The 12,149-nt window shown below is 38.8% G+C and overlaps 1 protein-coding gene across 1 annotated transcript in view; it reads left to right on the plus strand.

The window, feature by feature from the left end:
* Window positions 1-12,149, plus strand: part of ppfia2 (PTPRF interacting protein alpha 2) — a 506,299-nt gene that overhangs the window by 348,135 nt on the left and 146,015 nt on the right. The window contains exon 7 of the mRNA XM_060840055.1: window positions 171-305. Coding sequence (XP_060696038.1) covers window positions 171-305 — 135 coding nt within the window. The remainder of the gene's footprint in view (window positions 1-170; window positions 306-12,149) is intronic.

The raw sequence follows: 12,149 nt of genomic DNA on the forward strand, positions 1-12,149 counted from the left end.
GATACAATAGTATTGGGATTATGTTGAACACATTTATAAAGTATATTCATTTTAGATAATTATAGTTTATTTATAAATATTAAACTCTTCAGTGTAATGATGTAGGAAAAGCCTATCATCAGATACTTATTTAAATTAATATTCTTCATTTCTGTTACATGGAAATTTAGCTCGAAGATAAAAATAGACAGTTGCAGGAACGTCTGGAGCATGCTGAACAGAAGCTACAGCAAACAATGAAGAGAGCAGAAACATTACCAGAGGTAGAAGCTGAACTTGCCCAGAGAATTGCAGCTCTGACAAAGGTAACTGCGCTGATTTGAAGATGACTTTAATCAAGACCTTATTATAATATCATATTACTAAGGTCTGTGCCATTTCCCCCAAAAACCTGTTGATAACTTGTTTGATAAATTGTTATAAAGATTTTAAGGAAGCTTTTGTGTACTATTTCACATTGGTCACATTAGGAGAACTACCATTTATAAACAAATGATACTTCTTGAATATTGTTCATGTGAACTTACATATATTTTGAATCCCTATGACCTGTGGTGCATATCCCAAATGTCTGATCCAGGAGAAAGTGAGGTCTGCAGTGGCTGAAGAATCAGAGTTGAAAAGTGTGGCACTGGAAAAGCACGGCTGATCAGGAATCATCCAAGGAGCAGGCGAATTGACATTTCAGGCATAAGTCCTTCATTATTTCTGAAGCAGGGCTTATGCCCAAAACATCTACTCTCCTGCTCCTCAGATGCTGCCTGACCTGCTGTGCTTTTCCAGTACCACACTTGCTGTGTCAAATTCTGACCCTCTTAGCCAAAATATTTAAGTGCCCGTGTCCCTGTGATAAATGCGGAATCCAATAATAGAATCTTCTAGTGATAGAATTGAACCACATTCATTTTATTTTAAATTGGGTTCTTAAAGTTGTAGGATTTATACAATTATTTAAAAGTACATTATATTTCAGGAAGCCTTCTATGATTTTTTTTCCCAAAGACAAAAATGAAATATTAAGAGAAGTTGTTGATAAACAGTACTGGATGAGCTAAATATCTTCCAACTAAATATTGGAACGACAGAAACCAGTATCTATTTAATTCTAAAATGCAAGGAACATGGGATCAAAGGTAGCCAACTAGAAATTCTAAAACAAAAACAGAAGTTGCTGGAAAAGCTGAACAGGTCTGGCAGCATCTGTGAGGAGAAATCAAAGATAATGTTTCTGGTCTAGTGCTCCTTCTCTTCTCAAATGCTGCTGGACCTGCTGAGCTTTTCCACAACTTCTGTTTTTGTCTCTGATGTACAGCATCCACAGTCCTTTTGGTTTTTAACTAACAATTATACTTTGATACAATGGTAGTATATTTCACACTGCCATGAAGAAAGGGCAGCGGAAGCTTTTCTTGAGATCAATTTATAGGCTTCCTTCCAAATCCTTGAAGACGACCCAACAGACAGATCTTTGGGGTTTTCTAAAAGCACGTAAGATGCACAGAACAAGAAATAGAGGCACTATTCCTCAACCTGAAACAGAGAAAATGCTAATTTTGTTGACCACCAGGCAAATGTTGATGGGAGCTTGTGGTCAGATTGGAGATTCTTCTAGCTTAGAATTAGAGGGAAAGAATCTACAGAGTGGCCCTTATAGTGTAAATCAGATGTTACCCAAACAGGAAAATTAAAAATAAGCAAGCCACTAAGAACTTAGAGATTTTTAAGTTGGTTCCTGGGTAATGAAGTGGCCACCTTAAAGGGCAATCTAACATATAACAGTAGATTTTTAATTATGCTAATTTCTCTTCTGGAATTTAAAGTATAAACTGCCACAGAAGCAAAAATATGGCTAGATTTTCTTTGTGTTGAGAAGACTTCATGAAGGAGTGAAAATGGCAGCCTGGAACTAATCCCAGGATTCCCAACCCCTTCCTGGGATTTTCAGTTTGCAACAGGACTGTTAATTGCAGTTGATTTGATTTTAAGTCTTACTTGCCGTCTGGCCAACTTCATTATAAAAGTAGAGATGCTGTCCTCCACAGTTTTCATGGCATTGATCCAGCTTGAAGTACTTATGTTTCATGGAATATCAAGCGTACACCTGTTTCCAACTCCGCAGCATCACTTTATGGTACCATACCTTAGCTCAATTCTGCGGAAACCATCATGCATACCTTTGTTGTTTGTAAATTTGACTATTCTAGTGTAGGTCCAGCTGGTCTTCTATGCTCTAGCTATCAGAAACTTGAGATAGCCAAACCTTACTGATGATGTCCTAAGTCACAATAAGCTAAGTGTATCCATCCTTCCTCTACTTCCTGATCTATATTAACTCCTACCTTTACAACCACAATTTTAAAATTCTAATCCTTGTTTTCAAATTACTCCATAGCCTCATCCTTCCATATCTCTGTAGTTAGTTTTATTTCTATGTCCTTCCTCCTTACTGTCCTCTTAAGTATCTTAGTTACACCATCATTGATCGCCATAGCTTCCACTGACAAGGCCTTAATCTCTATAATTCCCTCACTAAACCTCACCACATTTTTCCTCTCTTATTTTGAGGCACTCTTTCTAATCTCCTCCTTGCTGTTCTAATATTTTTATGAGGCACAATACATTTTTCTCATGCTTCTGTGAGATGGCTTGGAATTTTTACTAGTGTAAAGGTACTGTTTAAAGAGAATTTTTATTGTTGATTGTCTGTGATATCCTTCAACAGCACCAAAATATAGACTTATGAGCAGTGTAGTAGTTTTTAACTTGACAGAGCATGGAATTCAGCATTGGAAGTCTCAGTAAAGCAGACACAATAAAACAAAATTTTAAACATTACTATTTACATTTGAGTTTTTTTAGGAGTAAAGTTAATATGTTTAGCACTTTACTACAAATCATTTATTTTAGTGTGGCAACTCCATTCAAGAAAGAGTTCAGGATATCCCTAAGCACAACCAAGTATTTTAGAGATCATAGACTCAAAGAGTTGTCTCGCATGAAAACAGACCTTTTGGTCGAACTGTTCACGCCAACCAAGTATCCTAAATTATTCTAGTCCCATTTGCCAGCATTTGGCCCATATCCTTATAAGCCCTTTCTATTCATGTGACCATCCAAATGGCTTTTAAATGCGGTAATTGTACCAGACTCCACCATTTCCTCTGGCAGCTCATTCCATACATGCACCACCATCTGTGTGAAAAAAGTTCCCCTTAGATCCCTTTTAAATCCCCTCTCATCTCAACCCTATGCCCTCAAGTTTTGGATTCCCCTACCTTGGGAAAAAAAACCTTGGCTATTCACCATTCAAGCTCCTCATAATTTTATAAAGTTCTATGTGTCACCCCTCAGCCTCTGACACTCCGAGAAAAAAGCCACAGTCTATTCAGCCTCTCTCTATAGTTCAAATCCCCCAATCCCAGCAAATTCCTTGTAAATCTCTTATGAATCCTCTCAGGTTTCACAATATCTTTGCTATAGCAAGGAGACTAGAATTGAATGCAGTATTCCAAAAGTGGCCTAACCAATGTCCGTACAGCCATATTATGACCTGCCATCTCCTATGCTCCATACACTGACCAGTAAAGGCACACGCACTCTTCACTACCTGTCGACCTATGACTCACTTTCAAGGAACTATTAATGTGCACCCCTAGGTCTATTTGATTAGCAACACCAACAAGGATCTTACCCTGCCCTGATTTGCTGTACCAAAATGCAACATCTCACTTTGTCTAAATTGTGATAACTTTTTTAAAAATTGTCATAATGCAGGAAAATGTGCAAGCCAATTTGCAGATAGTAAAGTACCATATGCAATGCTGAAAGAAATAACAAAAAAACTATGAAATTTGTTTTGAGTTGGAGATAGATAGTGACCAAGAAATCTGCAGTGTTCAAGTAATGCAATTAAGTCTTCTGTACGTACCTGAGTTAGCACACAGGGCTTCATCCACAACTGATACTTAGATGGGTAGTTCATTTGTCGAAAGCAAATTTTTATTTTCTCAGCATCCTAAAAATTTGTATGGGTTTCAAGTGGAGACCAATGGATTTAACCAAATAAATGAGAAGAAATTAGTAATATTGTTTTTCACTTACAAGGAACAGTAATTAATGTTACCACTGGTATGGGCTCTCTATACTGAGTTCCTGCTTCAGTTTCTAATTGGGAATTAATAGTCTGAAAGAGTATACCAACTCCTGCGAAATAAAAGAAACCCACATAACAGGACAGAGTCCACAAGATACCCAAAGAAATCTGTGTTTTAAAAAAAACCTTTTAGGCATATACATACTCTGGTTCAAATCTGTAGCACAACAATGACAATCCCTCCCAATGAACAATTGGCAGGCACCAAATTTTCTGCATTGGACCAGAAATGCACTCACCGTGATCCTTCAGTCATTGTTCATTTAAATTAGGTACACTACACCAATCTTATAAATTCCTGCCAGGTAAATTCTGGGAGACACCATCAGGCATAATTCTGGTACAGTTTTGGCTCCCAGATATGGAGGGTTTTTAAAGTATTACACTGAGTATTACATTTAGAAATTGAATGCACACATGCACTGCTGTGTGGGGAAAAAATACAAACAATTTCAAACAATTTTTATTTGATGCCTGGTGATCTGCTCCCAAAGTTACAGAAAATGCGTGACTATCCTCATGAAAGTCCATCCCAATAAATTCCACACAGAAAATATATTAGGTATGTTTGATGAGGCAATGGCCTCTGGGAATTAACACTGGACTGTTAATCCAGAGACCCAGATAATGTTCCACTAACCCACATGCAAATTAAATGCACACATGCAGTGAGGTTTCCTTCCCCCTTCTGTGTGCGAACATGCAAATTAGAAGTAGGAATAGATCATTCAGCCCGTTGAATCTGATTCAATAAGATCATGGTGTCAATTCCACATTCCCTCGTAGCTCACTACCTTTCACTGTTTTATTAGTCAACATGTTTTCTATCTCTTCCTTATAATTATTCAATAACACTGGCTCCACTGCTGTGTGGGGAAAAAAATACATGCAATTTCAAACAATTTTTATTCGATGCTTGGTGATCTGCTCCCAAAATTACAGAAAATGTGTGACTATCCCCCTGAAAGTCCATCCCAGTAAATTCCACATAGAAAATATACTAGGTATGTTTGATGAGGCAATGGCCTCTGGGAATTAACACTGGACTGTTAATCCAGAGACCCAGATAATGTTCCACTAACCCACATGCAAATTAAATGCACACATGCAGTGAGGTTTCCTTCCCCCTTCTGTGTGCGAACATGCAAATTAGAAGTAGGAATAGATCATTCAGCCCGTTGAATCTGATTCAATAAGATCATGGTGTCAATTCCACATTCCCTCGTAGCTCACTACCTTTCACTGTTTTATTAGTCAACATGTTTTCTATCTCTTCCTTATAATTATTCAATAACACTGGCTCCACTGCTGTGTGGGGAAAAAAATACATGCAATTTCAAACAATTTTTATTCGATGCTTGGTGATCTGCTCCCAAAATTACAGAAAATGTGTGACTATCCCCCTGAAAGTCCATCCCAGTAAATTCCACATAGAAAATATACTAGGTATGTTTCATGAGACAATGGCCTCTGGGAATTAACACTGGACTGTTAAGCCAGAGACCCACATACAAATCCTGCCACAGCAATTGCTGAAATTTGAATTCAATAAAAATCTGGAATTTAAAGTCTAATGATGACTATCAATCCAAAGTTGATTGTCAAGAAAGAACTATCTGGTTCACTAATGTCATTTAGGGAAGGAAATTGCTGTCCTTACTTGGTCTGGCCTACGTATGACTCCAGACCCAATGCAGTTGGCTCTTAAATGCCCTCTGGACAAGTGGACTAGCAATAAATACTAGTCTAGCTGGCAATGCCTTCATGCCAGGAATGAATAAAGCAAATGTAAATTGATTTTTGTTTACAGCTGCGCAGAATTTTAAGAACAGATTTATGTGGGAAATATTTATTTTGATTGTTTTTATTTGGAATGTGAGCATAACAGGGAAATTTGTTATTACCATAATTTCTAATAAAATCTAAATGTGCTGTTTTGGAATATTTTTATGATTTTGTATAATAGTTAACATAGAAAATCTTCCAACAAATTTTGAAAAGCCCAATTGGAGTTATTTTAATTTACAATTTGCTCCATGTGTTGATTTTTTAATCTTAGTGGTCTTACTGATCTTGCATTCTTATTTTACTTAAAAATTTTTCTTTAGTATTCTTGCCGCTGCTGTAATTTAAATTACACCAAAATGCCATGGGGTAAGGGAGATCATAAAATAGGAATGGATTTCAATATCTAGGGGAACAGGATGCCATTCTTTGGCAAAAAACATAATTCTAGGATGGTTTGTTGGCTCTTTGGTTCCAGAATCAAAGGTGTCACTGAAAAACATTCTGGGACTGGGAAGAGGGAGGTGGGCAATAAACGATAATCCTCTACATAAATGCCACTGATACAGGTAGAATGAGAAATGTACTGGCAAATTTTAGAAAGTAAAGTAAGAAGGTAATTAGGTTGAATAGATTATCCCTTATGACACACACTAGGAATACAGGAATTAGAGGAGAATGGTACAGAAGGCATGGTTTTATATTCTGAGAGCTTTGAACCCCATTGTGGGAAAGGTGATACAAAAAAGGTGGTTTGCACCTCAACAGGGTTCAGACCAGTATTGTCATAAAGACATTTCTTAGTTTGTTTTAGAAAGAATTTCAACTACCTTGACAGGGGAATGGGAACTTGAATATAGATACAGAAGGTAGGTACGTAAAGTTTGAAATTGAAAAGAGGAAATCATTAAGAGGATATGGAAAACTATAAAATAGTTAACAAAAGAGGTTGAAGTAAATACCATTGCACCTTGACAATACAAGGAGTTGGATGGGGGTAGGGCTGGTGTTGGGGGGGTGTGGGGGGGGGGGGGGGTGGGGGCGGCTTGTTTTGGGGGTCGTACTCTCACACGTGGTGTGCTGCTGCCTTGTCTCCTGAATGGGGAGCAGCCTTAGCAAGTGCTCACTGTGTCAATCCCATTGAACTGATTGGGAAGTGCTGGAGGCTTCAGCAATGCTGCAGGTCCCTTACACACAATTGCTAACCTGCTCAGAAACAAACCCTAATACAGACAGAGGGAGCAAGGCAGGCAGAGTGAGGAAAAAAGAAACTTCAGAAAACTCTGAGCCCCAGAGGAGAGGCATTGAATCAATGAAGTGAATAATCAATTATCCAAATGAAATTGTGCCCGCCCATCTCATTCGGATAATCGAGGTTCCTTGTAGTTGCATATGATGTTATGGCTCCCGAACTCAATCCATCTACCAATAAAACCTAACACACCGTATGCCTTCTTAACAGCAATATCAACCTGGGTGGCAACTTTCAGAGATCTATGAACATGGATTCCAAGATCCCCCTGCATATCCAATTGCCAAGAACTTTTCCATTGACCCAATATTCTGCTTTCCTGTTATTCTTCTCAAAGTGAACACCTTACATTTATTTGCATTGAACTCCATTTGTCACGTCCCAGCCAATTCTGTAGTTTATCCAAGTCCCCCTGCATCCTGCAACATTCTTCTACACTGTCTACTACTCCACTGACTTTAGTGTCATCTGCAAACTTACTAACCCATCTACATATGCCTTTGTCTAAGTCACTTATAAAAATGACAGACATCGAGTAACTGGACTTCAGGCTGAATATTTTCCATCAACCACCATTCGCTGCATTTTCTAATCCAAACTGCTAAATCATCCTCATTCCCATGCCTTTGCATTTTCTCCAACAGCTTACCATGTGGAACCCTTTCAAAGGGCTTACTGAAGTCCATGTACACTACGTCAACTGCCCTACCCTCATCCATATGTTTGATCACCTTCTCAAAAAATTCAGTGGGGTTTATGAGACATGACCTGCCCTTGACAAAACCATGTTGACTATCTGCAATCAAATTTTTGCTTGCTAGATGATTATAAATCCTATCTCTCATAATCGTTTGCAAACCCTTTGCTAAACAGACATAAGGCTCACTGGTCTATAATTACCCAGGTCATCTCTACTGCCCTTATTGAACAAGGGTACAACATTTGCAATCCTCCAGTCCTCTGGTACTAAACCTGTAGAGAATGATGGTTCAAAGATCAAAGCCAAAGGCTCTGACACCTCCTCCCTAGTTTCCCAGAGAATCCTCGGATAAATCCCATCCGGCTCAAGGGGCATGTCTATTTTCACTCCTTCTAGAATTGATAACACCTCTTCCTTACTAACCTCTTCCTTACTAACTTCAATCCGAGTTAATGAGGGAATTAATTTTGGCAAGGTGGAATAGTTTATGGGGGAGAGTATTTTAGTGATACGGTCATAACTCAGTTATGTAGAAGGATAAAGTTAGATGAAGAGTAAATTTCTCACTTGAGGAAGCACAAATTTAACTAACCTGAGATGTGATTTAATGTAAATGAATTAGAAATAGATTCTTGAGGGTAAACCAGTTCCAGAAAGGTGGAAGATATTCAAATGTGAGATAAAGAGTCTTCGGAACAAGTATGTTCCCAGAAGAACAGAAATACTAGAAAATCTATACCTTTAGATTTCCAGAAACATGCATGGTAGTACAGAGTAACACAGGGAACCTTATGTCATATAGTAAGAGCTCATTAGACCAGTAAGTCTACAGAAGTATGGATAATAGTGCAGGAATTACATTTTAAAAGTTAAGAAGAAAAGGAGGGGGATCCAAGATGGCGGCGACCCAGCAAGTCTGAGTCTACAGTGCTCCTCCCAAGACTTGGGCAAAGTGGGTCACCCGCTCCCACCACACTCACCAAATCATTTAAAATAGTTTTTACTTAATGTAATTAGTTGCTTTTTTTTTGTAGATATTTTTATTGAAATTTAACATTTTTGCAAATTTACAAAAATAAACAAAATTCTCAAATACAAACATTGATGTACAATTAAATCATATATACAATAGTCATAATTTAACAAAGAAAAGAGAAAGAAAGAAAACAAAAAGAGAAAAAAAAAACGAAAAAAGAAAGAAAAAAAAAACTCAACTTTCTACTAATCTAACCTATAACTAACCAGAGTGTATACCTAAGTCTCTTACATGCTCGGAATGTATAAACATCAAATATAATAAAACCCGTATTCGCACAGGATTCCTCTCCCAAGGGGCCCCGGAGCAGCCCGGTCTGAAATCTTCACTAAATAAAAGCCCTTGTTAGGATAGCCGAAATATCTGCATTTATATGATTCAAAAAGGGCTGCCATATTTTATAAAATAATTCAGTCTTTCAGTGCACCATATTTGTGAGGAAGTCAAGGGGAATATATTCCATAATTAATCTGTGCCAATTTGAAAGTCCAGGGGGCCCTCAGCCACCCAGTTCACCAAAATATTTTTCCTTGCACAGAAAGAGAGAATAGAAAATAGTCTCTTCCCATGCATATCCAGAGATGAGAGGTTCGAAAAGCCCAAAAGGAGAGATACAGGGTCCACCCTAATTTCCGTTCCTAAAATTTCTGTCAGGGTATTTGCCACTTTAGTCCAGTATCTGCGGATTTTCTGACAAGTCCACAGACAATGTGCAAGAGTACCCACCTCTATTTTGCATTTGGGACACATTGGAGATGCTCCTGCCTTAAATTTTGCCAGTCGAGCCGGAGCTATATGGGCCCTATGAAGTATCTTTAGTTGGATAGCCTGAGTTCTGTTACAGATAGCAATTCTTCTAGCATTTTCCCAAATGTCATTCCACATATCCTCAGAGATTTCTAGCCCCAAGTCCTGCTCCCATGTTTTAAGCAGGTCATCCATGTCTCCTGAGACTCCATCATGTAGCAAATGGTATATAGTACTAACGGAGGATGCCCCCGCTGGTCGTAAGACATTACGTTCTCTGTCTGATTTATAAAGACTATCTATTAATGTAGTCTTCCTCTGTATATAATCTCGAACTTGGAAGTATCGAAAGAGATCCCCATTAGGTATTCCGAATTTCAGACGCAGCTGCTCAAAGGACATCAGGATCCCATCTTTAAATAGGTCCCCTAAGCATGAGATGCCCCTGGATCTCCAGAGTTTAAAGGTGGCATCTGTAATCCCCGGTTGGAATCCCCATGCGCCTACTATTGGTGCATGGGGGGATGTTTTATGTGAGTTACCCTCATTTTGCCGCATTATATTCCAGGCCTTAATTGTGTTTAATATTATGGGATTTTTACAGTGGCCTGTAATGATTTTCCTCTTATCTGAAAATAAAAGGTTAATAAGTGGGTATTTTACTTGGGAGGCTTCGATATCCAGCCAAATTGATTGTGGATCAGATGAAACCCAATCAGCTATGTAACTTAGTAGGGAGCTTAACTGATATTTCCTAAAGTCTGGGAAGTCCAGTCCTCCCCTTGCCTGTGGAAGCTGTAGCTTCTTCAGCTTAATAAGGGGCCGTCTATGGTTCCAAATAAAGGAGCCCAACCAGCCATATAATTTACGTAGGGCTAGCCTTGGCAGCATCAGCGGGAGCATTCTCATAGGATATAAGAGACGGGGCAGAACATTCATTTTAATTAATGCTATTCTCCCTAGCCAGGAAGTCAGAAGGTCTCTCCATCGCTGGAGGTCCTGCCTTATCCTTTCCATTAATTGTACAAAATTAGCCCTATACAGCTGATCAAATACTGGCGTGATAAAAATACCTAAATATAAGAAGCCCTCCAGGGATCAACGGAAGGGAAAAGGGGATCTGTCCATTAAGTGGGGTATCATAGCCAGACCACCCATTGGCATGGCTTCCGATTTTGAAAAATTAATTTTATAGCCTGAGAATGCACTAAATGTATTAATAACTTGAATTAGACGAGGCACTGACATTAAAGGATTACTGAGGAATAAGAGAACGTCATCTGCATAGAGGGTAATTTTGTGTTTACCTGTACCAATCCTCGGGGCCGTTATATTAGGATCAGTCCGGATGGCTTCTGCTAATGGTTCGATTATCAGTGTAAACAACAATGGTGAGAGAGGACATCCTTGACGGCAGCCCCTACCCACACTGAAGCCATCCGATCTTAACCCATTAGTAATAACAGCTGCTTTGGGGTCATTATACAATGTTGAAACCCATTTGGTAAACACCTGTCCAATGCCAAACCTTTCCAATGTGTAAAATAAATATGACCATTCAACCCCATCAAATGCCTTTTCCGCATCCAATGAAATTATTACTCCTGGTATCTTTCCCTGATGACAGGCTTGGATCATATTCAAGACCCTTCTGATATTATTGGATGATCTGCGGCCCTTAATAAATCCCGTCTGGTCCTCCTTTATAATATATGGCAGTACCCTTTCTAGTCTTAGTGCTAACATTTTTGAGAGAATTTTAAAGTCTACATTTAGTAAGGATATTGGTCTGTAAGATGCACAATCTTCTGGGTCTTTTCCTTTTTTGAGGATAAGAGAAATATTTGCTTCTTTCAGCGTGGGCGGGAGACAGACCTGACTATGCGCAAAATTATACATATCCATAAGTGGGTCAACCAATATTCCTGTAAATTCTTTATAGAATTCAGCTTGAAAACCATCCGGGCCCGGTGCTTTTCCGCTCTGAAGTTGCCTAATTGCCTCAAGTATTTCTTGGACTGTTAAAGGGGTATTTAGGGCCGACACCTGTTCCGGAGTCAGGCGCGGGAAGGTCAAATTTTTAAAAAATGACTGCATCCTCCTAATCCTATCTTTACAATCCTGCGATCTATATAGTTCAGAATAAAATTCTTTAAAGGTCGCATTGATCTTTTTATGATCATGAGTCAGGGTACCTGTACTTTCCTTGATGGTCGGAATAGTTTGAGGGGCTTTCTTTTTCTTTGCAAGAAATGCTAAGTATCTACCCGGTTTGTCGCCATATTCATATAATCTTTGTTTCGCAAATAATATTTCCCTTTTAGCCGTTTGAGTAAGCGCGGTGTTTAAAGCTGTCCTAAGAGCTGTAATCCTCTGCAATTTTGTGATAGAAGGTCTATCAGCGTATGCTGTTTCGGCTGATTTTAGGCGAGCTTCGAGCAGACGCTGTTGCTCTCCCTTCATTTTCCTCTGGGTC

Source organism: Hemiscyllium ocellatum, chromosome 19 (genome assembly GCF_020745735.1).
Source record: "Hemiscyllium ocellatum isolate sHemOce1 chromosome 19, sHemOce1.pat.X.cur, whole genome shotgun sequence".
In the NCBI taxonomy this organism is placed as follows: domain Eukaryota; kingdom Metazoa; phylum Chordata; class Chondrichthyes; order Orectolobiformes; family Hemiscylliidae; genus Hemiscyllium; species Hemiscyllium ocellatum.